Source organism: Phalacrocorax aristotelis, chromosome 6 (assembly GCF_949628215.1).
Source record: "Phalacrocorax aristotelis chromosome 6, bGulAri2.1, whole genome shotgun sequence".
NCBI lineage: Eukaryota > Metazoa > Chordata > Aves > Suliformes > Phalacrocoracidae > Phalacrocorax > Phalacrocorax aristotelis.
In genome coordinates this window covers 41,409,545-41,434,304 of record NC_134281.1, presented here as the reverse complement: position 1 = coordinate 41,434,304, position 24,760 = coordinate 41,409,545, and the positions used below count along the sequence as shown (strand labels likewise).

The following is a 24,760-nucleotide window of genomic DNA, read 5'->3' as shown; positions in this document are numbered from 1 at the left end:
TTAATAAAGTAATGTAATGACTTTGAGCTGTTCAGAAGTTTTTTGATGGGAGGTGCAGTTTAGATACTGAGCATTTGCTTTTTATCAGCTTCTGAGGTATGGGCTCTTCTGAAAAACAGGTTTGTCAGATCTTCAGACTCTGCACAGCAGAGTAAAATTCAAAGGCTGTGGGGTGCTTTTATCATTCAACCTAGAAGGTGAACACTCATCAACACCGAAACCTCACCTTGTACAGCATTCATTTATCAGAGAAAAGTGATTCCAAACAAGAGTCCTTTTGCTCTGATGCTTCGTGTTAGTTCTGTTACTGCTAATGATGGTTTCATGGTCCTTTTTTTTTCAGCAAACTTAAGCTCTCTCCCCTTTACGTGATTTTACGTAGAGAAACCAAGAAAGAAGTGTATCGATTCAAGTATCTGGTTTTTATAGTGCTTAAGCACAGGTATTTAATTTGCCCATACTGAGAGAGGAACTTTGTAACCATGAAATGTAAACGCTTCGATTTAGAAAATTTGGCTTGTGTATGTTTGAGACGCTTCTCAAGGACACATTTAAGGACTACAGTCGGCCAAAAAGAAACTTTACTGGAAAACAGAAAAGGAACTGCCCAGCAGCTTATTCTCTAACAACTGAGAGCAATTTAATAATGTTGGATGCCTAACATGGAGGAGACCATTAGTAGTCCTCTGGTGCCTTGGCAATAAATCATTCTACCAAACTAATTAGGTATAATTCTGCAAGTCATTTGAGTAAGGTCCTATTAAAACCTGTGCTCCTAGGAGACCTGTCGTTGAGCTGCAGCATTTGCTGGGAACAATGGAGGCAAAAGCAATGCTGTTATCAGTGTGGGCCTTGTTATTTGCATAGCGAAGTAAATCATGATGAAATGTCCTGTTAATAATAGTTAGGAAAGACATTTGTCAGTCCAGGGGATCTGGAACAACCGACTGTGTTTCTCAGCACACAAATGTAGCGGCACTGTTAAATCATCCCCATAGAGTTTGGAGTGTACAGGGAGCAGGAGACATGAGTGTTATGAATTAACTAACTTCAGCTATGAAAAAAGTTTGCAGAAATGCAAAACACAGTATTTCTGAGTATCCAACATTGCTGTATATTGCTTAGGGATGATTCTGTTTCATTTATGATGCATCTGGTGGATAATTAAGTGTAATAGATATGTTGGTGTGAAAAGGATACTGAATGTGCCAGAGCAAATTTTGTACATGACTGGATAATTTCATTAATTTACCACTTTGAATGAAAGACTAGGAGCAAAAGTGTCAGTAAATTTTTCTTGTAAAACCTGATGCTTCCTAGGAACTGTGTTTACTGTCATGTTAGCTCAAGTAGCAGCCACAAATTTTCCCTTCCAATTTTCCCCTGCAAAGTCATTAGTCAGACTCATTCTGAAGTGCCTAATGAACTAGACACAAGCGAGCTCTTATCTGACAGCGCAAGAGCTTCAATAGGCCTGTGATGTGTCCCAGCAGGCTCTACCCTTGTTAACACCATGTGCCTTCGGACTGCTTTGAATCTGCCTGGCACGGAGAGCGCGCAGGGCTCTGCCTGCAAAAGCCATGGGCATGACCATGTCTTTGAATCACACACCGGCAAGCCCCAGTGCAGAGCTCAAGAAGTATCTGTTTGCAAACATTTGTTAACTTTTTTTTTTTTTAAAAGAAACATTTAAATAGAAGGGCTGAAGTACCCTATTTGCTGTTTCTAAAGTTAGGCACTCTGATTTTTTTTTTTAAAGGTCCGAGAATTGCTGGGGAGGGATGACAATCTGTTTGTTTTCACTTTTCAGAAAGGAGAGAAATATGATCATCTGCTCTTACAAGTAATAGTGTAACCTCTAAACCTTGTCCTGATTTATCAGTAGCTGCCTTCATCAGAAGGACCTCTGACAACAAAAGGCTTGTGGAAGAATTTCACCTGTGCGAGATGGTTGTCATTATTTTCTTTCTGTTATAATAAAATGTCAGCTACGATTTTTCATTCTGTTGTTGAAGTTTGTAGTTAAAACTGTTGTAGCTTACAACTAGCCACTGTGAGCTGCTGGGTCGACTCTGAAGACACTCAGTTAGGAGCCTGTGGTGCACCCCAGGAAAGCAGCAGGGGATACAAAGAAAAAAAAGCAAGAACTGGGATGGCTTATTTTGCCCAAATTGCAATGAGGAGAACTACATGAAAGTTTTTGTGAAATACTTCTGAGCAGATCCACCTGACTGAGGAGGCTGTTGATGAACAGAGAAATATGCATGGCGGTATTTGGGCTTTTTTGTGGCCAAGATTATTAATTACTTGACTTCACAGTGCTTAAGCCAGCAAAATAGAAGTACAATGAACAAAGCAGAACGTATGTAGTTTTTACTTTCCATTTAAGTTGGTTAATAAGGTACGAGATAATGCAGAGAAATTGGCTTAATTTTAACCTTTCTTCTTTTTTTTTTTTTTTCAGTTGGCAAAAAAAATTCGTGAGAAATTCAACCGTTACTTGGATGTTGTGAATCGTAACAAGCAAGTAGTGGAAGCATCATACACTGCTCATCTCACATCGCCCTTGACTGCGATCCAAGACTGCTGTACTATTCCACCATCTATGATGGAGTAAGTATTAAATTCTGAAATTACTTATGCTGTCACTTAATATGTGAAGAAAAAAAGATTATTTCTTTGCAAAATAGCCTGTATTATCTGCTGGTCTTGATAACTCTGAAAAGGGGGGAAGAGAGTACTCCAAAGGTGCTCCTTATCTTGTCCTCATATTCTTTTACATTTCTACTATGCACACGTTTAATGAGGCGCTCTAAATAAGAACTCAGCTGTGATGGATTGTAAAATGAAACAAAAAGGAAAAAAGTTTGTTCAACCCTTAATTGCACAGAATACTTTTCTGTAAAAAATCAGTCTGTTTATATCCAAGATGCCAGTTTTGCATTGAGACACTGCTTACCCTGAATAACTCCTCTGAAGCTGGTCATGGGACTTGTTCTTTTTACCCCTTTGAAGTGCAGTAACCCAAATCACGAGTTGGTCAGTACATCACATGCTAAAAAAATTGCATTACAGTTTAATCAAGTTGACATGCTGCTTTTTGATACACAGAGGTTAATCAAAAATGAGTACATTGCTTGGAAACTGAATTTATTAATTTTCAATTTGTTTCATTTTTAAGTGCAGGAGATTTGAATAGTCTAAATCCAGGAAGTTGGTTGTCTTAATCATGTTTTATTATGCTGTGTATTTGCAGAAACTTCTTTGGGTTTCCTGATTGTAGGAAGGTGTGATAGAAAATCTGATTTTTCCCCTAAAAGTGTAATAATTTCTTTTAAATGCTCAACATTTTAAACATTTACTTTTATACACACTAGGAAAGAACAAGAATAACTTCCAGTTTGTGCAAACCTTGATTACAGAGTACATTTTCATTGTTTATATCTGTCTGATTTAAAAACATTTTAGAGAGGGGAAAGTAATTGGGGTAATAAATATTAAAAGCACTTTCTGCAGTCTAACTCTATAAGACAGCTCTTAATGACAGTGTGCTTTCATGTTTTCTGAAGTATGGCATTAACCTTTGTTTATATAAGGACTTAAAATATTCACGGCATTCAAATTTGCGATACGAATCGGTGTCTGGAGAGAAAGTCCACGTGTTTGTTTTGATTGGCATGAAAGTAAGACATCTTGATAGGGTTAAGCCTCACGTGGCACCAAAGAAAGGCGTACCTTGCTGTTGTAGTGTAGATGTAGTAGTCTTGGTACAGTTCCTACTGGACAAGGTGTGTGTGTAAAATGCTGGCACATCTGGTGCTCAATGGCCAGACTGTTGGCAGCATTAGTAGAAAGGTCAAGAATTAGTGGAGGATGAAAACCTTTCTGTGCTCTGACCTCTCCATGCAGGAAACACCAGCCAGCAGTAACGCTTACCAAGCAAGGGGTGAAGAGGAGGAATGAGATTTATAACTCCCTTGTCAGTATTGCATAATTTTTCATTTAAAAAAGAAAGAAAGAAAAAAAAAAAGACACCTGCTCTTAGTCTGTAAACTTTCGTGAATTTCCTTTCACTTTGTCCTCCAAAATTACTTAGCTTGGAAGTCCTTTAGAAATTTTTTTACCCATGGTGGACTTGCATAAAGATCCTTCACAGTATGTGGTTTAACAAGCGAACCAGAGCTCACAGCTGGCAGAGAGGTGGATTTTCTATTTGCAGAGCTCCTCATTCAGGCTCTACAATATGATTCTCATTATTTAGTTACTGGGCTTGATAATATTAAATCTGCTGAAGTGGTTACCAGACCAGTCTATCAGTCTGCAGGATCCTCCAGACAGCACTTCAGCAAGACCTGGTTGAGTGGCTTATTGGACCATGCAAAATATACCCACTGCCATCTTTAGGAAATTGTCCGCAAGTCATACCAAGACAGAATGTAAAAACATGTTTTTCTTGTGAAATTTAACTTCAGAGTTGTTACTGGTGCCATGCTTTGTTAATTGCCCAATTGTCTAAATGCTTCTGCCATAATTTCATTTGTCATTTCTGCCCTTCTGCCTCTCCTGGTGCTGCTCTTCCTTTCATTTCCCTTCTCTGTGGCATCTGTCTTCTGGGAGATTACTCATTTTGGTTAAAAACGTTGGGAAAAAGCTGATGTTGATATCCAAGGTGGCATTGTTAAGTCTTATGTTTGACACAAGCCTGTCAAAGGGGAAAGTAAAACGGCTCACACGGGCAGGACATGGTTTCTGAAATGGTAGGAGAGCACCTCATGCCCTTCCCCTGCTCCATGCTGTCAGCTGCCTCAAAACCTCTCCCCGTCTTCCTGCCTCTCCAGAAAAACACATTAATTTTTAATAGAAATGCCAAAATGAGATAACTTTCTTTTTAAGCAGAAGCTTTCCATTAAAATTAAAAGATTCCTTGCTCATTAGGATCCCCGTTTCTCTCCCGTGGTCACCTCCAGGACTAGTTAAAAGGGAGGAAACGGCCAGCGGGGCGAGCGTCTTTGCAGGCAGGTGAACCAGAAATCATCAATAGCTGCTTTTTTTTTTTGTCCAGAGAAATAGACTGAGATTTTTGACAGAAAATACTAAAAGTTAAGATACCTACCTTAATGGTCAGATTATGGGGAACTGGAACAGATGTATGAGTGTTTGAATGTGGATTTAGGAATTATTTTTAAAACACAGACACAGATATCTCCCAGCTGGACAATGTGATCATATTTTGAAGGCTACTGATTTACTTGAACTCTTCCACATTTTATTTTCCACTAAGTTAGTATGGCTATGAGGAGGGCTGCACTTATGAGAAGTAAAGTTAGGTGTGCTTTTGCTGGTGACAGCTTATCCTTGACATGTGTTAGTCCTGGGCAGGAGAGTGCTGGAGTAAGAGCAACAATGATTATAACAGTTTTGTTTAGAGTGTTTATTAGCTGCTGCTATAGAAAAAGACACACTGAAAAAGACACAGATTTGTCTGTGCTATTTGCTGTTTCCAGGATCTACTTTGCTTTAGATTGTAACTTGAAAATGTGTGTGTCCTTAGGGCTATGTTTTTTCTTTCAGGAGGATTGTGAAATATTTGTGTTATAACCGCTTCACTCTGTGTATTCTTTTTCTGGGTGTAGGGAGGTGTTTTGTCATGTGGCCTTTTGAGTAAACATTTGGTGCAAGAACAGTGTCAAAAGTACGTTATCTTCAGGCTATATTTTTCAGGTAGATTTGAAGGCTTGTCCCACAATATTTCAGGTTTCTTATCACAAGGCGTTCAGCCTCTAAACGCACGATCACATCTGTAAATCCGAGGGTACTTAATGTTGTCAGGTGATTCCTCCATCAACATTTTACATTGCTGTCTAGCTTAGTGGCATTGCTTTAGGAATGCAGCAAGTTTGGGTTTGTTTTGGAAAAATTAAGTGGGAAGGTATTTACACATGTGTAAAGTAGAGATGAACTATTGTGTAGAGAGAAGATTTATTTTTAGGGTTTTTTTAATCGCTTGGTATCTTTATTTAGTTTATATTTGTTATTAGCATTAACAAAATTATCCATGTGTAGCCTTGGATTTGCTTGTATTTACCTTGAAAATCTGAGCATTGGCTTAGAAGACAGTTTGCCATGTTGCTTGAGGGAAACTGAGAATACCACACCTGGTGACTGGAAATAAATGACACAAAATAAGACTAACAAAGCATGAACCGGGATATAAAATGAATCTGGCATTTAAATTGCTCATTTAGTTGGGTAGTGAGATATGGCAAGCAAAACAACATTTATTTTATTGCCAATATGTGGTGTTGGCTTTACAGTGAAGAGCCCAAATGAGTAAGTTTCCATGTGACTGTGATTCCAGTCCATAGTGACTAGTTCTGAATTAAAATTAACAGCCTGATTGTGGTTTTGGTTGCTATATTGTACCCAACATATAGTGGCCTAACTAGTGTAAGTACTAGTGCATTTGTTCTCCCCACTGAGGTTGGTTTGTGCAATGGAACTACCTTGGTTTGGAAAGTGGTGAAAACAAATGAACTAGAATATGCAAAATCAACTTGATGAGGCAGTGCAGTTGGTGGCTATTGAGCGGCTTTGGCAAGGAATTTTTCCATAGGCCTTAATTCAACAAACGTTTAATCATATGCTTATGCTCACCCAGTTTACCAGAGCATTTAAGCACGTGCTCATGTAAATGGAAATTAACCATACACTATATATGCAAGTACTTCGAAGTAGAGGCGGACTGCTAAATTGGAGCAACAGAGCAGGGGCTGTCTGTTTTTTCTTTAGTTTCTGCTGTTCCTTGCTTCAGATACAGCTGTTTGCATTTTCAGTTCTGCTTAATCAAGGTTTGGGAATGGGAAAAAACATGATGGCAATGGAGGTACAGACAAAAGTTGAGAAGAGCAGCCAGAGGGTGTAGCTTTCAGACAAGCTCAGAAGTGGATGGTATGAAGATCCAGTATCTGCTCTACCATCTGGACTATATTTGTGTCTGTGAGGTCAGAGCCTGGAGACTTGTTCCTTTTCCAAGGGCTGTGTGCCACGTTGAGGAAGCACCCATAGCAGTTGAGAAAGGGGCATTGCTCCAGCCAGAGTTAATATGGGTAAAGTGCTCCAGGCTCTTAGCAAAATGGATGGGTAAACTGATGGGAGATAAGGAAAATGGATGTCAAGTGACATGCATCTTCTAATCTGTGAAGAAATCCCTGCTGGAAAAAAAGGCTTTGTGTTTCCTCACCAATAAAGGCTGCTGAAGAAGCCACGAGAAACAGATTTCATGCTGTGTCTCCAGACATTCCCTATCATGATTGAATTGGGTGGTTATTTACAAGACAGTGTTTTGATTAAAAGTATCTTCCTTCTTAAGAGGATAAATACCTTTGTGTACAAGATGGTGTCTCCTCTTTGTCATGCCTGAGATGCTTCCTGAGAAAGCTCTGAGTGTAGATGTTTAGGAAGTCTTGGGACTGAAATGGCCCGATGTACATGGGGCTATAGCAGAGCAAGAGGGCAGGGGAAAGAATAAACTGTGTTTGTTTATCAGAAGTATTGAGCACCTGCAGCTTCCCTACACCTTCAGCAGGAACTTACAGGATACATGTCAGTTGTGGAAAGTGTCTAAATGTAGGGACTTAAGAAATGAGTTTTGGGAAACGGGTTTAGAAGCATTAGCTTTGTGTGGTGTTGTAACTTTGCAGGTCTGCATGGACTGACTTGTGACTGACAACTGAAATAGCTTTCTTCATAAAGATGGTGTTGGACTGGATGGCAACATAGATCAAATAGGTGTTTTCTATTGACTATTTGCAGATGAAGGAAAATCAGACTCTTTCCACACAAAGAGTAACTCTGATAACGTGTGTAATGTTTGAGTATTCATCACCTACCCAGTACAAAAATGCCTTTTTCTGGAGAAGCTGTGATTGATGCTATGATTGATGCTAGCTGGCTCTTGTAGGAGACTTTCAGAAGTAGCTTTATATAGTTCCAGTTTTGCCAGGTAAATTAAAGTTACATTTGCATGATAAGTACATGTGAAGATGCAGCTGCAGGTAGGTACTTTACAAAATTGGTGCCATAGAGTACACTCCAGTGGTTTTCTTGATGTAGCAAAGCCCTGCATTTCTGCAGTAAGATTACCTTCCAAAAAAACGGAGGCTATAACTCCTTACGTAGATGCATTTGTGAGGAAACACACAGCTACCTGTGTAACTTTTCCAACAAATAAACCAGATACTATGCTTTTAAAGGGAGACCAAAAAATCTTCCTGAACCCAGTCTCGATCCTCCTCCTCTCCTGCCTAGTTTTAAGACCCATCACAGTCTGATGTAGTACAGCATTTCACATCCTCATGTGTCTGTGAGTGAAGGTAGGAAATGATTTCCTTAAGTTGCCCACAACTGGGACCTGAGTGGGGAGAGAAGGGCAGAGTCGTGGTGCTGGGAAGCCACCCTGCGTGGTGCCTTGCTGCTGCGAGGGGTGGTGTGGCCAGCGTTTTGATAACCCTACACCTGCAGATGGGACATGAATACACGTGTGCTGGTGGAAACACCCTCCTTTCTCTTGGCTTCTACCCTGGAGAAGAGAAATTAATTTTACTGCTGTTTTTTATGGAAAGTTGTCACGGGTCTCTCAAAAACATATGTTTAGAAGCACATTGCCATTCATTAATACTCTTGCTTCTGCTGCTACGGTGTATATTTCAAGGTGGCTAGAAATCTATTTTTACTCTTTATTTGACTATGCTGATAAGATCTTAGGGAATGCATTTATCTAAATTTGTGAAAGGAGATGGAATTGAGAAATACTTGTTGGTAAAACATTGTATTTGGCAGTGTTGTGTTACAAGCATTAATAGAACTGTTTGAATAAGTGAGTTTACAAACCTATTTTTGAAAATCATTTACTCCCTGACTGTGATACCACCTTCAGAAGTGGTCTTTTTTTTTCTTTTTTTAAACAGATGGTTAAATATTTGCTAATGCAGTTCAAGTTTATTGCAGCTCTTTCTTTGTTTATCCTTCCTCCTTAGCAGTTAAGTGGGCGATAACGGGAATCCCATTCAGTTCCTTCAGTTGCTGCAATATCTGAAGAGCTGCACTTCCAAAGGAGAAAGTGGGTGGGCCACACTAAATGGAAACCTAAGATGTATTTGCTGTTCTTGCAGAGTATCAGACTACAGTAATGCGGGTGAATTCCCTAGAAAATGTGGGGAGTGTGCATAGTGCTAGTCTTGGCATGACCTTGTTTTGTCCATAAACTGTAGCAGGTATTTAGGAAATTGCTCTCTTGGACTGTTGCTTTTAACTTCATAAATGTGGCCGAGTTCCTCGTGAAAAAGTGATTTTTGGCATAGTTTGTGTGACTGGGTTGCAGGCCTCCTTCTAATAATACACTTTTTTTACATCTGAGAGCAAGTATACTTTTATAAGCAGTAGTTGAAATAATTGGAACAACTTCTGTGCCTTGCCAGAAGAAACTGGTTAACTGAATCATCAGTAGCTTTTTTTTTTTTTAAATCTTATTCATAAAAACATTGCTTTCCACCATTCTGTTTAGATGCAGTGGGAGTCATATATTTCAGTATTATTTTAAGTATGTAAAATATGAGTTAAAATCTTGCCTTATGATCAAGAAAACATGCCTAGTTGAGAATTTCAAAGGAAACGCTGAATTTTCAATGAACTTGTGTAATTTCATTTGCATACTAAAATCAACTTCAAATTTATATGAATGGAAAGGGAGGGAATGAAATGAGTCTTGAAACAATGAGAAACACTCAATAGCTGCTCAAGTGTCATTTTTATAGGCAGCTCTCTCATTTTTTCCCTAAACTGAAACTGTACAAAAGAGGTTGATTTACACTGTAAATTTAGGCCGCACAAAATCCAATTGGAACTCACTTGAGCACTGTTTTGATGTAAGATTCAAAGCTTCTGCGAATTTATTTTATCTTCTACACTTGCTGATCTCCTGCTTGTAAATCCTGTTGAAGGAGAATAGAAATGAGTGCAGCCTGATGGGAATTTAATGTCTGAAGTTCAAAGCAGTTTGCACATCAGAGCAAATGTCAATCAAATGAACATCTTGCAAGCTAGGCAGGGAGCGCGTTTCTCCATGGGGAAGAGATCAAAGTGGGAGTCGCAGCTCTGTTTGCTCCCTCGGGACGCAGTTTCGATCGGTTGTTCATTAAAGTGAATCCAGAAGGAAGGGCTTTTTAGAAAGAGGCAGGGGAAGGGGGATGGGGTGAGTGGGGCCTGTCTTGAAACTGAATTTCAGCCAATGTCTTTTGCTCTCGTTTAAGGAAGTACGAAAACGAATGACATCTAAATACAGATTTTGTTGTGTTTTTCTGGTAATGATTTTGGAAGACTTCCTAAGTGTTGGCTGTGGTGTTACCACCTAGACCATTTTGGGCCAAATCTCACAGGAGGCCTCAGTCAGCCATTGCTGTTATCCGCCTCGTAGTCTTGCTGCTGGCAAAAGTGGGAGAGACTGGTAAAAATTAAGTTGCCTTTGTGCAGAGAAAGGGAGGTGATCAATGCTTGCCTGCAAATCTTAGAATATTGAAGTTTGGGTTTTTTAACTTCTTCCAAAACAAGTGATGGGAAGATTTGTACGGTTTGAAACTTATGTGGAAGGTATATGTAGGTCATAGCAAAGGTAAAACCAGTGATTGGAGCCAAGAATATAAGCATTTACTGTAAATGCCACATGACAGTGTTGAGGCTTTAGTTTTAATTGTTGCTTTAATAGTGAAGATTGCCAAATAGGTTAATATCACACAGAATCACAGGTTGGAAGGGACCTCAGGGATCATCTAGTCCAACCTTTCTAGGAAGAGCAGAGTCTAAACAAGATGGCCCAGCACCCTGTCCAGCCGACTCTTGAAGGTGTCCAATGTGGCCAAGTCAACCACTTCCCTGGGGAGATTATTCCAACGGTTGACTGTCCTCACTGTGAAAAATTTCCCTCTGGTGTCCAATTGGAATCTCCCCAAGAGCAACTTGTGTCCATTCCCCCTTGTCCTCTCCATGTGACTCCGTGTAAAAAGGGAGTCTCCATCTTCTTTGTAGCTACCCGTTAAGTACCAGTACACGATGATGAGATCCCCTCTGAGCCTCCTTTTCTCAAGGCTGAACAAACCCAGTTCTCCCAGCCTATCCTCATATGGCAGGCGTCCCAGTCCTCTGATCATCTTGGTGGCCCTTCTCTGGACCCCTTCCAGCCTGTTCACATCCTTTTTGTATAGAGGGGACCGGAACTGTACACAGTACTCCAGGTGCGGCCTGAAAAGCCCTGAGTAGAGTGGGATAATGACTTTGTTACCTCTGCTGGCGATGCCCTTTTTGATGCAACCCAGCATCCTGTTGGCCTTCTTGGCTGCAGCAGCACGCTGTTCGCTCATGTTGAGCTTCCTGTCCACCAGGACCCCCAGGTCCCTTTGCACAGAGCTGCTGTCCAGCCAGGTGGATCCTAGTCTGTGCTGCGTTCCCGGATTATGTTTTCCCAGGTGCATGACCTTATTAATTGAAACGACTTAGGGGCACCCAAAAGAAGCACATGGAAAATTCTCCAAAGTAATTAAAATAATCACAAGTACTGCAATGTAAATTTACCACAGTGCTACCTTTGTCCAGTTTCTGGTCTTGGTTTTCTGAGGATGTACATTTGCAATGGGAGCTGGTCTGTTCTCAAGGTCCTTGTTATATGGAACCAGTCATGCTTTAAAAATACACTCTATTGCAAGATGCAAAATATCAGTTTTAAGGCAAACTTAGAGATTTGAGGTAGATAACCCACAGAGCGCAGTCTGGAGCAGTCCTTGCTGTAGGTTGACAGATCTCTCTGAAGGCTTGTCTTTAATTTATGGGGTTTAAAACAATTGTATTTATATCTTTTTCATATTAACCGTATTCTCTTTTTGCTACTTGTGTGCTGTGGCAAGAGAAAGGAGGGGTGGGCTGAGGGACTTGGTTAATTTTTGCATTAAAGTGTTTTAACATGCTCCAATAGAAATGCAATGTAAATAGGGTGTTTATAGCTGAAACACTGATCCCCTTGGCCTGTGGCAATCGGTTTGGGGCTGCAGGAGCGCTTGTGGCAGGGCAGGTGAGGGTGATAACTTTATTTTTGCCTTCCTAGAAGGCATCTCAGCATTGGACCTGGTGATCATCTGCTTGAAACCCCATGTTAATATCTATCATGACCAAGAGACCAGAAATTCAGTTTGGCAGCTTTGTGTGTACAAAGAGGTGATGTAGCAATACACTCAACATTTTGAACCAAGATACATACAACTTCTCTGCTGGGTAATTTAAAGTGAGGAGTTTGGATAGTGTGAGAACTGTGTGTCAGGGTGCACATGTCATTTTCAGTGAGTGTGAGCGGTGACTTCTGGCATAAAATAAAATCAGAGCAGAGGAAGATTCCAGATGATTTTGAATTAAACCCCAGCATTTACTGCCTGTGTTATGAGAGATGAATAATGTTAGCTGCTAACAAGGTATCCTGTTGCCATCGCTAATAGATTTTGATGGGAGCAGTGGGACAATTAGCTAACATCTTGAAAAGTCATCATTTTTCCCTAAGAGTTTGTTCTTTAGTATTCCTCGGAAATATTTCTTTAGCATGGAGATGTTTAATTTGCAGTCTCCAGCTCTTCTCCATCTGGTTTTGCCCAAAGATAAACATGCTTTTTTGTGAAACCCATCCTTCAGTAATCAATCTTAATCTTGAGATTCTTTAGCCAACAAAAAAATCAACAACATTTTTGCTTGCTTGGTAGGAGCTGTAATTTTTTGAAGTGGTTAAGTTTTAATGGGGATAGGAAAAGCCACAGCCTTGATCCAAAAACTGTGTTCCTGTGAAATGTCTTTTCCTCAAAGGAGAGAACTTTCGGGTGTTTTCAGAGAGCAGGTTGCCAATAACTTCAACAAGCAGCCCCCAGCAGAGTGGATGAGCCCATGCAGAGTGCCATGGCATCACAGTTTGGCTGCTTTCGGTGTCTGACATAGCATTCCTTCCGGATCTTATAATCTGATGGTGGTGGGGTCTGATCAAGAGGACAGGAGATCTTTCTGTCTGTCTATCCTTCCATTTCTCTCTCTCTTCCTTGCCATGAAGAGCGAGGATAATGCAGAAGATCATCAAAAGCTCTTTGCCCCTATCTGAGTCTTGAATCAAAACACCAGCACTGATGGAGTGCTGTTGATTATGCTGTTTTGGATAAAATACCAAGAGCACTGAACATCTGTGTCCAATAAGAAACCCACAGTACTTTTTGTAAAGCAAGGAATTTAGCTGCCTGTTCTTGTTCCTGCTGTATATGGCATTTTTCACTTTGCTCATCGCTGAGTGGTTTTGATGTGTTGAGCAGCTGCCACAATTAAAGATGTTTCTCCAGTGACAAGCAAGTTCATAATTGTGTGTATTAGGTGGGGATGGAGGAGGGCAAGTGGAGCTAAACGTTTGTGGTTATGTAGGGTAACCTGACTGCATCAAAAGACTGAGGTATGTAAAATATTTGTAAAGAGATGAGAGAGAGAATTTGTGTACAGACTGCTCTAGGACTCCCTGATGCAAAAACTTGCACTCTCCATGCATCTATATGGTAGAAGGTTTGCACCTTAAAAATATTTTTTTCCCTGTATTGATGTATGTATATTAAAAATCTTGACCAAAATTGACAGAGCTATGTTTAAACAACATTTATTCTACATAATTTTTAAAGTGTATGGAGGGCAGTTAACTGCTTCCAAATATACGTTACTCCTTCCCCTCCTCCCCCTTATGTCTAGGTTTGAGAAGGGATAAAAAATGCTGGTGCCTCAGTAACTCTAATTGTCCACTGGTAGTCTCATTCATCTCCTTTAAGTATAACGCAGTTAAAGATGCATGTAGTGTTTATGGATATAGATTAAACTAATTTTAAAGCATGCCGGTTTGAGAAGACGTTGTTTTCATTGATTTTTCTATGTGGCAGTGAAGATGTTAAAATTAAGCAGTAATCAATAATGATAACTTTTTGCATGTTCAGAAATTCAGTTTGATTAGAGCTTCTTAAACAGAGCCTCTAGTCTGGCTATGTAAAAAGACACTTCTTGCAACTCTACAAGAATCATAAAATTTAATCTGATGTTAAGACCAAAGAAGCCAGTGTCTGAGGTTTTGCTATGCATTTGTATAAAAGACTATTTTACTTATTTGTAATTCAGAAAATCATTTAGGAGTTTAATAGTGAACTCTTTGGAAATTACTCCTATACTTGAAGGGCAAATTTCTAAAAAAAAAAAAAACCAAAAACCAAAAAAAACCACAAAACACCAAAAAACCCACCAAAACAAAAACAAACCCAAACAACCCAAAACAAACCCAACAAACAGCCCAAGCTTAAGTATGGTTATACTGGCATGAATCATGAACAAAAGGCAGACTCATGGCCTGTATATGCAACAGCAGGTGCTGCTCGCAGTGAGCTCCAGTGCTTCTCTCAGGAGCATTTGTCTGGTTTTGTAATGCTAAAATTTCTGAAAGTGGATCCAGTCACCTACAGAAGTGATGATCTTAAGCCTACTAACAAATATTTTTCTTATCCTTAGTTACTAGTTTTAACAGATCTCTTCTAAGTCATAAAAGGTTCTCCTGCATCCCGTGTGTGAGGACCCCATAAATCGAGCAATGGGGGTTCTCAGCAAATATTGCATCTGGCTGGCTTGGGGCAGCTGCAGCTACCTCCCCATAGGTTGAAATTATTTTGAATTGGGCTGAAGGAAAAGATATTGGATTAGGAGATTTTAATTTGCTTAAAAAGACTTGCTTCCTGTGGTCACAAGTTGAAATTGCCTTGTGGTAACCAATTCCATCTGTCTGTGGTTTTTGTTTCTGTTAATTGTTGTTTTAAGGGGATGATTTAGAAGTGCATTGTTTTATCATCTGTTTGTGTCTATGAACCCCGGCCCTTAGAGAAAGCATTCTGTAAGGACAGAACCAGCAAATCAGTCTTTCCCTTCTGACTGGGCACCATATTTGTTGAAGTAGTTGCAACTTCCTGCATTTCAATTTCTTGTTTAAAATCTTCAACCAGAAGAATGGTGTCTGTTTTTCATACTGCTTTTGCTTGCAATATTTTGGGCCTCCACTATGTGATAGCATATATGTGGGTGTGTTTGTATGTGTACATATACATTTGTGTATGTGTATGTATATGTGTGTATGTGAAAAAATGTAAAATCAGTTTAAGCAACTAAAGAATCTTAAGCGCATATATAACATACGTGTGCATTGATGTAAATGTAAAGCATTAGAATGGCACTGGGTGATTGCTATGTAGATGTAAGCGAGTGATTGATGTGCCATTAATATTAAATAAGTTGGTCGGTATCTTTTGATGTAGCTGTTTTTTGTGTAATTTGCTGTTTTAGTCTTGACAGTACTGAACGAACCCCTACTCTGCCCAGTTTCTCTCCAAGACTTGTTTCCTATCAGCTTTCATGCCAGAAAGGCTACTGAAGGCTCTTGTTCCAGGACGGGGTTTTATGCAGACCTTGCTTGCCGTTTGTAATTTCTTAGGAATACGTTGATGGTAGAAAAACTCTTTGATAGGAAGTAAATGGTTTTTTGAAGTACTAGAACAATCAGACTATAAGTCAAATGTCATCAAAATGTTCAAGGTCACAAAAATGTTAACAAAAAAAATTGGCCTATGTAAATGATACAAAACTGCATTTAAATCCTTGAAAGCTTCAGAAGAGTTTCCAGTTACTTATAACCCTTTAAAACCCTTTTACATTTTGTTAAGGCATTGGTTTAATTCTATTTTATCGCCATTAGAAGTATGCACTAGAATACTTTTTCCATTAGAGTTATGAATGCGTTTGAATTATTTAACCTAACCAAAATGTAACAAAACTTTAGACGGTCAAGTTCCTTCCACTCTTTGGAATGTAAATCTTCAAGTTTGGTACAGAAAACAAGTTTACAATTGCTGTATTAGATCTTTTTTTGTAAAGACATGAAGAGGAAATCCTCTTCATGAAGACACTTGGTGAAAGATGAAATAATAGTACTGGTGAAAGAGTCTCTAGGAAGAAAATGTTTGGCTCAATAACAGGAGGAGACACTTTCTGATGGCATGGCTGGATGCTATGCACATTTCCCAAGCTGGTACCTCTACTGGTTAAATCTAGAGGAAAGAGTGTGCTTTCTTATGATCCTGTCTTTCAAGGAATATTGTGGAGGAAAATGCAACATGTCATTGTAGAGAGCAGATGCAATATAGCCGTTATGAGCTTATCCCCCCTAGTTTTGGGTTTCACAATTTTTCCTGGACCCTTAAAATATGTATGATGTGGGAGTTTCCAAAATAATTATTTTTCACTGAAATTTCAGAAATATGCTTTCCTGTTGTAGAAACTGTGTAGGTTTAATAGATAATGTTAGGTTGCTAATCCTGTTGTCATTTCAGATTTGATGGAAATTTTAATACCAACGTTTCTAGAATTATCAGCTGTGATAGACTGTCTACCACTGTCAATAGCAGAGCCTTCAATCCTGGACGTGACTTAAATTCTGGTAAGTAGTAGAGTTTTGTGTTTTTTCCTTCTGTTGTAGGTTTGGGGTTTGGTTTTGTTTTTTTTTTCCCATTAGACTTTAACATTTCCTTGGCATAGAGAATTAGCATCAATTGCCATAGTAACAAGCATTTATTTCTCCTTGAAACTGTCACACTGCTCTTAATTTGAGATTTCATGATTGAAAGATGATACCTAAAGTAATGCCTTTAGTTGAAGTTCTTTATAAAAACGTAATGAAGATTTTATTCCAGCCTACCATGGATAATTTTGTTGTGCTTTATGCACTTTTTATTTCTTCTGGGTTTTGTGGTTTTTTGGGGGGTTTTGGTGGGTTTTTTTGGTGGGGTTTGTTGTTGTTGTTTTTTCCCCAAGGCACTTTCCTTACTAGGCCTGTGTACTTTGGCATCAGTAGTGTCAGCTACTGAAGGGGCCATGCAAAGAGTTTTCTCTGATCTTCTTAGCTGAGTTCAGCTAATGTGAGGCTGTGTTTGCAGCGATACACAAAAACTACAAAATCTAAGGACATCCTAAAATATTTCCTTTCTTCATCTTGTCAGGGCATTTCCATCTTGACAGTCAGTGCATTTTCTTGATGCACTTAAAGAACTAGAAATATGCTTAGAACCAAAACACATATGACTTATCCCTGAAGAATTCAGCTTTTGGTCCTCTAGTGTAGCAAAGTTTTCTTTTTTTTTGCATCCTGGTCAACTTGAATTAATACATGGATTTCAGGGTTTTTTTAGTCATAGTTTTGTTCAGCTGTTTCATCTTTTCAAATTTTTATGATGCCATTGTGTTGTTAATTAGGGACTTTGGTTGTAGATTTCGTTTAGCATAAGTTTTGGGATTTTTTGTTTGGTTTTTTTTTTTTTACAAGTAATGCAGACTTGAAAGGATTGTTTTAGTTATTATTTTCATGTGTCTTTTGGAATAAAATACTGGTTTATTTTTCAACTTGACTGATGAAGTGGCAAACCTGCCATTCTACCCTCACCATGCACAGAACATCTGCATATCTTGCAAAAAATAAGATGAAAGAACCCCAGATTTCTCTCTAGCCTCTCTTACTCTGTCCCTTCTTGTAGCTTTTCTCTCTGGATTTCTAATGAAATCTAAAAAGAAAAGTAAAAACCAAATGCAAAACAAACAGTCCCCACAGGTTTCTTTCCATCCCATCCACTGTATACCACATCTTGAACGCAGGTGCTAGCCAGACCAGCTAATTTCCTGACATACATCTCATCACCATAATTTGTGTAGTGTTTTCCATCCTAAAGATAGACAGTCTTTGTTCACTCACTATGATTTGCTGGGCTTTGTTTGACTCATAAGCTACCTCTTTATTAAAAAAAACAAACAAGCGAACAACTTATTCTTATTTTAATAATGTTTAAAATCACATGCAGTTGTTGATCAAAATAATTTTTGAAAGTAAGTTCAAGGCACTGCTATAAAAGTAAAGCATTGAATGAATCATGTAATTTTTTTTATGTAGTAAAACCCCATTGTTTTTCTGCTGCAGATGGTGGATGTTAAAAAAGTATTGAAGAAATATTCCATCCTCTTGAGTGGTGGAAAACAAATACGCTATAGTTTCACTTACACATTTTTTTAAAATTTCTGGTTTACAAAGTGAGCACATGTTCAAGCTTCTTGCTGTCCTGCCTCAACAGTAAGACTTCAGTGCCTCTGCTTCCCTTGCCTCTGGCTTGAAAGCTTCCTGATGAAAGGAGTATCTTCAAAAAATGGCAATGGCAGAAAAGGGCAGCAGAAGAGAAGAGGGAATTGGGGTGATAGTAAGAACAGGGAAGTGCTTCAGGATTTACTGACAGCTGACTCTCCTCTGGCTTTCATGTTAGCAGCTCTCTAATAAGAAAATGCCTGTAAGAGAGAGATGGAATGGGAAGAGTGGATTGATGCAGAAAAATGAGATGGAAACAGGTTTGAGAAAAAAAAGTTGACACTGAGTACACACCTAGTGAAATAAGAAGTGAAGTTTTCTGTAGGCAAGTTGCAAGGAATACCCTTAGTCCTCGCCTGCTTGTGCAAAGGTGTTTGAAAGCCTGTGAGATGACAGTTCCTGTCTGCCCTTCCCTGGCCCTCAGCCGCGAACATCTAAACCACCTGAGCTCCACCTCCCCAGCCACAGAACAGGAGACTGGTGTGGCTTTACAGAAGGGTTGCTGCCAGGATTGTTGAGCAGAATAATGCTGGTATGGAGCTGGACATCATCCGCATCCAAAGCAGTGTTCCTGTATCGCTGCAGAGGTATTTGGGGTTTGGAATAAACTGGATGTGGAAAGGTTTAGCGGCAGGAGGCTGGGTGTTTGTTTTGTGGGTGTAGGGTATTGTGTTGGTGGTATCTGTAGCTCTCGCTTATGTAGTCATGGGCCATGACCTGTTGTGCCAAAAAAGCAGCCTCTGCCCAAAGGAATTCATGGTCTAAGACAATAGTTGGCTTGAGACAAGCTGGGGATATGAACAGATGGGGAAGCAGTTTTGGTCAGAAGGACAGAGTGCTGTGAGTGCACCAGTATCCTTACAGCTGTGAAGATGGCTGTCCGGTAAGAAAGGGTTTTTAAAAGTACTCGCTGTCGTCTGTCTCTCAAAAATCTTAATTTTTTCTTATTTTCAGAGTGACCTAGTTCTGTGAAACTGCTTACCTTAGAGGATACACTTAGGACGGAGCAATTTGTCTGCACAGGAGCTGTTTCTGAATATATCTCTGTGTGTGTATTTATTACCCTAAACTAAAATCACCTTTGAAAGAGAATAAAGATCAAACAAGGAAAAAAGTTTCTCTACTCCTCTTGTAAGTGTCCTCACATAGAGCTACTGAGGAATATCAGTTGCACATTGGAATCAGACCCTACCTCAGCCTGAATTATCTTCCTGCTCTAAAAAGCCTAAGAATTGTTGGTACATCTGGGTATTTTGGTTGTGTTTTTTCTCTCCTGCCTTGCTTTGCTCATTTAGACTTAAAGGCAGGATGGGAAGCCATGGCTTCCCCAAAATCATGTCATACTGTCTTTCCCACTGGATGCAGTGTGATGGAGAGGACCTCAAGAGCCTCCTAGAAAAAGGGTTTGAAAGCCCTCTAGTTTGCCCACAGTTTCCAAAACCAGCCTGACTACCTGTCCATCAACCAAGTTGTTTTCCCAAAAGGGATGGTCATTTTATTCTTAATGTTAAAAAAAAAAAAAAGTAATTTCCCATGAGCATCTCTCTTTTCAGGCAGAGTTTTGCAGTTTAAATAATCCAGCCTATAAAAAGCTCTTAGCAAAACATAAATTTAAACTCTGCTGTGTTCGGCACTGATCTCAATTCTTTAAATATTAATCTTGGCCTGCTCTGTGCACAGCGTAAGAGTGGGATCAGAGTGTCAAAGTTGTAGGTGTTGGAAGTGAACAGAATTTGCACCACAGACTCTGGGTGAGCCACAGGAGCAGGGCCTCGGAGAGCCCTTGGTGCAGACAATAACCTCAGCTTTTAGTCTGAACAATGTATTAAGAAGGGTAACTGTAGCTCGTGAAACTTAAAAAAAAAAAAAAGAATTTTTTGTTTTTGCAGTTTTCTGTTGGATTTTTATAATCTAAAGAGAAAATAAATATTAATCTTGGGGAAGGAAAGGAGAAAAAATAGATGTCTATCTCTTTCCTCAACCCTGAAAAAACAATGCTTTTGTCGCTTTTCTCCCTTGATATTAGGTGGCTTTTTTTTTTAATGTTTCAAGAAAGTTTCGCTGTTTCTTGGCTTGAGTTTTGCATTTGGATTACTTTTAGCCATTACTACAAAACAGATAAGGAGAAAGTCTTTATTCTTCAGATGGAATCACAGGCTCTGGTTTTTTAGATTGCGAGATCTGTCCTCACTGGTATGAATAGGCCTTATCCATAGCTAGTGTGTTATGTTATCAGATTCCTTTAGGGTTTTTTTTTTTTCGTTTTGAATAAACAAGGAAATAGTAAATCATTCTCCTTCTCATCCTTCAAAACACTGAACTATCTTGATTCGAGTCAGGCAGCTTTAGCAGAGTGGTCTTCCCCAGCTATATACAGAGAAGGTACCAAGTTGCTCAATAAATTTTGTCTGTGCCTTATTTGAGGCGTTGATCATTTAAAATGTGAAGTGCCTTGGTCATGTTTCTTACACTGCTTTACTTTAAACTGATAGTTTGGGTGAGTTAAAATAGTTGGGAAGTATTTGAGCAGATGAGCTAATGCCCTCTCCCCCCAGCCCAAATCCTTTTAATCAAAGAAGCTGGGCTCATTCCTTAAAATGAAAGGTTTTTATACTTCTTTGCCCTTCAGAGTCAAAAGAGCTCCCAGTGAGTGAGCTGGGCTCTGTCCTGGCTCATGCTATCAGCAGAATTTTAATTGGGTTCGAGCTGCAGAGCCTTTTATTTCTGGTGAAAATGCGTGAGCCAGAATACAGTTTGACTCAGAAAACCCTGGATCAGATTTGTAGATCTGGAGAGTTAGAGAATGTCTTTACATGTAACATAAACACATTACCTTTCTGCTGTTGTTTCTGGGGAATACTAAAGTGTCTTCATGATGATTATTTTTAATGGAGGTGCTTGTCAGAGAGGAACTGCAGTATGTGCATTGCACAGAAAATTAAACTTTTCTTCTTTGGCAGGGTGAGAACCATGAGGTCTGCAGCTCAATAAATGTAATGTTAAAGAGGAGGATTGTAAGGAACTCTTTTATAATGAGCAATTATGTTCAGTAGTTCCTTTTTTTTTTTTACTGACTGTTTGTGCTGTTCTTTGAAGATTAATTAGTTAATGATTTGACTACGCTTTGAAGATGTAACGTGGTATCTAGAAGTGCTAAGTGTTATCATATCGCATTCCCTTTGAAGTTTTATAAACTCTATCACATAGGGCTTTCTTTCTAAAAGTCCTTCTTGCATTGTGAGGTATTTATAATTAGAGAGAATGATCATGTGAAATACCCTCATGTTAATACTTTCCAGCTTCTGTCTGCAGCAGAATTTGGGGTCAGATAGTGCTGTGTTGTAAGTGGAGGGGACAGAGGCTTCGGAGTTACTTGGCAACGCCAGCTCATGGGCAGCTCCCAGTTGGCCATTTATATAATTCCAGTCTGGGTCTGGAATTAAGGGATACTGCTAAGATTTCTGCATTTATAAGACTTGGACTCTTGACTTCCTCCAAGTAGCATGATATCAAGGCTGGGTCTTTAGTGGTAATGTTCATTTTAGAAAAGCAAAATCTTTATGCATACTCAGTAATGCAAAGTACTTCGTAATTTGTGTTAGAACAGGGAGATGGGTACCTTCTTGTACTTAGAAAAATTACTTGAGCCTGACCAGAAAATGAAAAGTAAGTTGGTTTTGAGTTAAAATGGGAACCACAGGTCTTGGTCAAGCATACAGACACCTAGAGAGTGAGTACCAGTGAGATGCCCTGCACACATTTCTGCTAGTGCTGCCAAGGGTGTAATTTTGTCAAATTTAGGCTTTAGCTGTAAGCTAGACAGGCAATTCACCTTACAGTATGTTTTTTTGTTGGCATCTTCTGATTCTGTCACCTGACCAGAGGCTGGCCTTCCTGGAAGAGGGAGGTGAGAACAAAGTACAGGCAAGCAACTGAGGGAGTGGAAAGGTTAGGGTAAGTGAGGTTAGGTTAAAACAGAGCATCTGCTTGGTGTCCTGGCAGGGACCAAGAAACAAGGAAATATCTGCAGGACGTTCTTACAGGTTTAGTGGATGGAAAATAAAAGTGCACTTAAAAAGTATGTATTTTTCAGCCATGGCTTTTCTGCTGGGAGATTGTCTACTGTGGTCATAGGAAAAAGGGAACAAAAAAAAGAGCAGAAAGTTATGACAAAATTCATAGTCTCTGGGGAAGGCATTATTGAACTAATGTGCGAGTTGAAGGAAAACATGAGCAGAACTTTGTGAAAAGGAGGAACAGCAGAGAGAAGCACAGAGGCTGTAAGGAGTTAGTTTGAGGTTCAAAAATAATTGTTTTGTGGGGAGAATGAACACTTTTAAATCCAGATACTCTCATGGGAAAATAAATACCTTGGCCTTGTGGGAGTGAGAAGTTTAATATAGCAATGATTGAAAAGAAACCCCTCTTAATTATAAACTCCTTTATTTTAATGTTGTTTGTGAAATTAAACTGGACAAGTTATTTCATCCAGGCTTCAACTGAGTGTTCACGTGTCTGATTTGAAAATACATTGTTCAAGTTCTATAACCCATAACAAAAGCTTAAATACCAGAAATTCATCTTCTTTATACAAAACAATTGCCATACTTCACCCCCAGAACTATGAATCCTGGTGGCTAGACATAAAAAGAAGGATTTAAAATGTTTGATACTCTCTTCTCTCTCCCTGCCTGCGAGGCAATGCAGTCACCTGAAGCAGCAGTTCAGCTGTAGTGGCGGCATGCCTGGACTTTGTTGGCCTTGTTTGTGTTGAAGTGTAATTGTATTAGCTTTTCCTAAGTTTTTTGTATTGCAACAGAATGGATAATGTTGGTTGTCATACACTGCTGAGAGACAGTGTTGATTTAAAAAAACATTTTTAAATAGTTATGATTTTCTTTATTTTCTTCCAAGGGTTTGGTACTTCTAAAGGATTTTTTCTCAGGTTTCTCTTTGCAGCTTAATAAAGAGATACCAAATACTTTTCTGGATTCTCACAGCTGTGGCCATGCAACATGCTGCCACGCAAGAGAGCTTGTGTGGGCTGTGAGCACCGGTGCTGCACCTTCCCTGAAGGGTCAGGCTGCCAAACTCTCAATGAGTTCAGAAATTAATCTGGGTTTTCCCAGACAAGTTTAGAGAGAGAAAAAGAGGATGGGAGCTTTGGAGGCGATGAAGAGAAGAATTTCTGGTACTCCTAGCTAGAAAAGCTAGAAACTCTGTGTGTGTCAGATTTATTTTGTTTTTAATTAAAACTGACTTTTGCCTAAATTTGGCAATATTGACATTTCATATTGCTTTGTGTCCCTGCTACACAGAAACCATTGTCCGTGACCAAAGAAGCCTGCTCTCTGTACAAATCAGAAGTGGCACTACTAAACTGGTATCATATCAGGTGTAAAAGCAAAACAAGGACTTAAGAGAAGTTTAAGGGGAACTTGAATGAAACAATATTCACAAATCTGTTTGACTTCTGTCTGCAAGATCATGGGAGGTTTCTTCAAAAGTGTGAAAACTCATAAGAAAAAAGATTCTTGCTCCCAAGAGCATCACCAGGTTGATTTTACCTGTGCAGAGGGAAGAGTGAGAAACAAGCTTTGGCACTCTTGCTGGGGTTGAATTGGTTTTTCTGGAGAAGGATGAGAAAGTGTGAGGTGTGAGTATAGTTCTGGTCCCTGGCTCAGTCATTAATGTGCTGGGAAAACCCTCATCAACCATTTCATGTCTTGTTCTTGTTTTTTCCTCAGTCTTCCTCCTCATCTTGTCCATTGAGGCACCAAGTTCTTCAAAGCCACAGTCGTGCAAAGCTGCATCTTTGTACAGAGCCCAGCAGGGTGCAACCAGGACTTCCACTGGGGCTTTTAGACACTGTGGAAATGTAAAAAACTGTGGCAAAAAGGGGGGAAAAAAGACCCCAAGATAGTGGTTTTTACAGGGTAATTATGCTTAGCTGAACGTGGAGAGAACATTGTGGCCGCAGCTAGTCTGGGGAAACTCGAGAAAGTGCTAAACTGTTGAGGATGTAGAATTTAAACTGTACTTTGTGTGGGTATTTTGTTGTAGAATGTCCGGCTAAGGTTTGAAATGTGCCTTTCAGTGATTTCCAACCCAAATATTGACGTATTTGATAATGACTGAGATTTGGGAGATGAAACTGTCTGGCCTATTTTCAGTGTCGATCCTAAGGGAAATGCCCAAAGTAAATGCTCAGCAAAAGGTGAAGCACTGTAGATCAGAGCTGCCCTCTGCCAGTTCTGGCAATTTTATCATCAAAGAACATGGAAGGAGAACTGGTGAGAAAATACTTTTTTTTTTTTTTTTAATGCATTTTAAGCTGTTATGATCCATTTTAACTGTTAGGTAAAGACTAAAGAATGAAACATTCAAGTTTTATTTTCAGTTTGCTGCAAGCAGAGACGATGATTTGCCCCAAGTGGAATGTAATCCTGTTACTGCTGTGGTGATGAGAGGGTGTGTGCCTCCCATGCTAACGACATT

At 39.4% G+C, this 24,760-nt stretch overlaps 1 protein-coding gene across 1 annotated transcript in view; it reads left to right on the top strand.

Annotated features, from left to right (window-relative positions):
* The window catches only part of CACHD1 (cache domain containing 1), a 114,506-nt gene that overhangs the window by 51,088 nt on the left and 38,658 nt on the right, over nucleotides 1-24,760 (top strand). Inside the window, exons 3-4 of the mRNA XM_075097367.1 lie at nucleotides 2,465-2,613; nucleotides 16,470-16,576. Of these exons, the coding sequence (XP_074953468.1) occupies nucleotides 2,465-2,613; nucleotides 16,470-16,576 (256 nt within the window). The remainder of the gene's footprint in view (nucleotides 1-2,464; nucleotides 2,614-16,469; nucleotides 16,577-24,760) is intronic.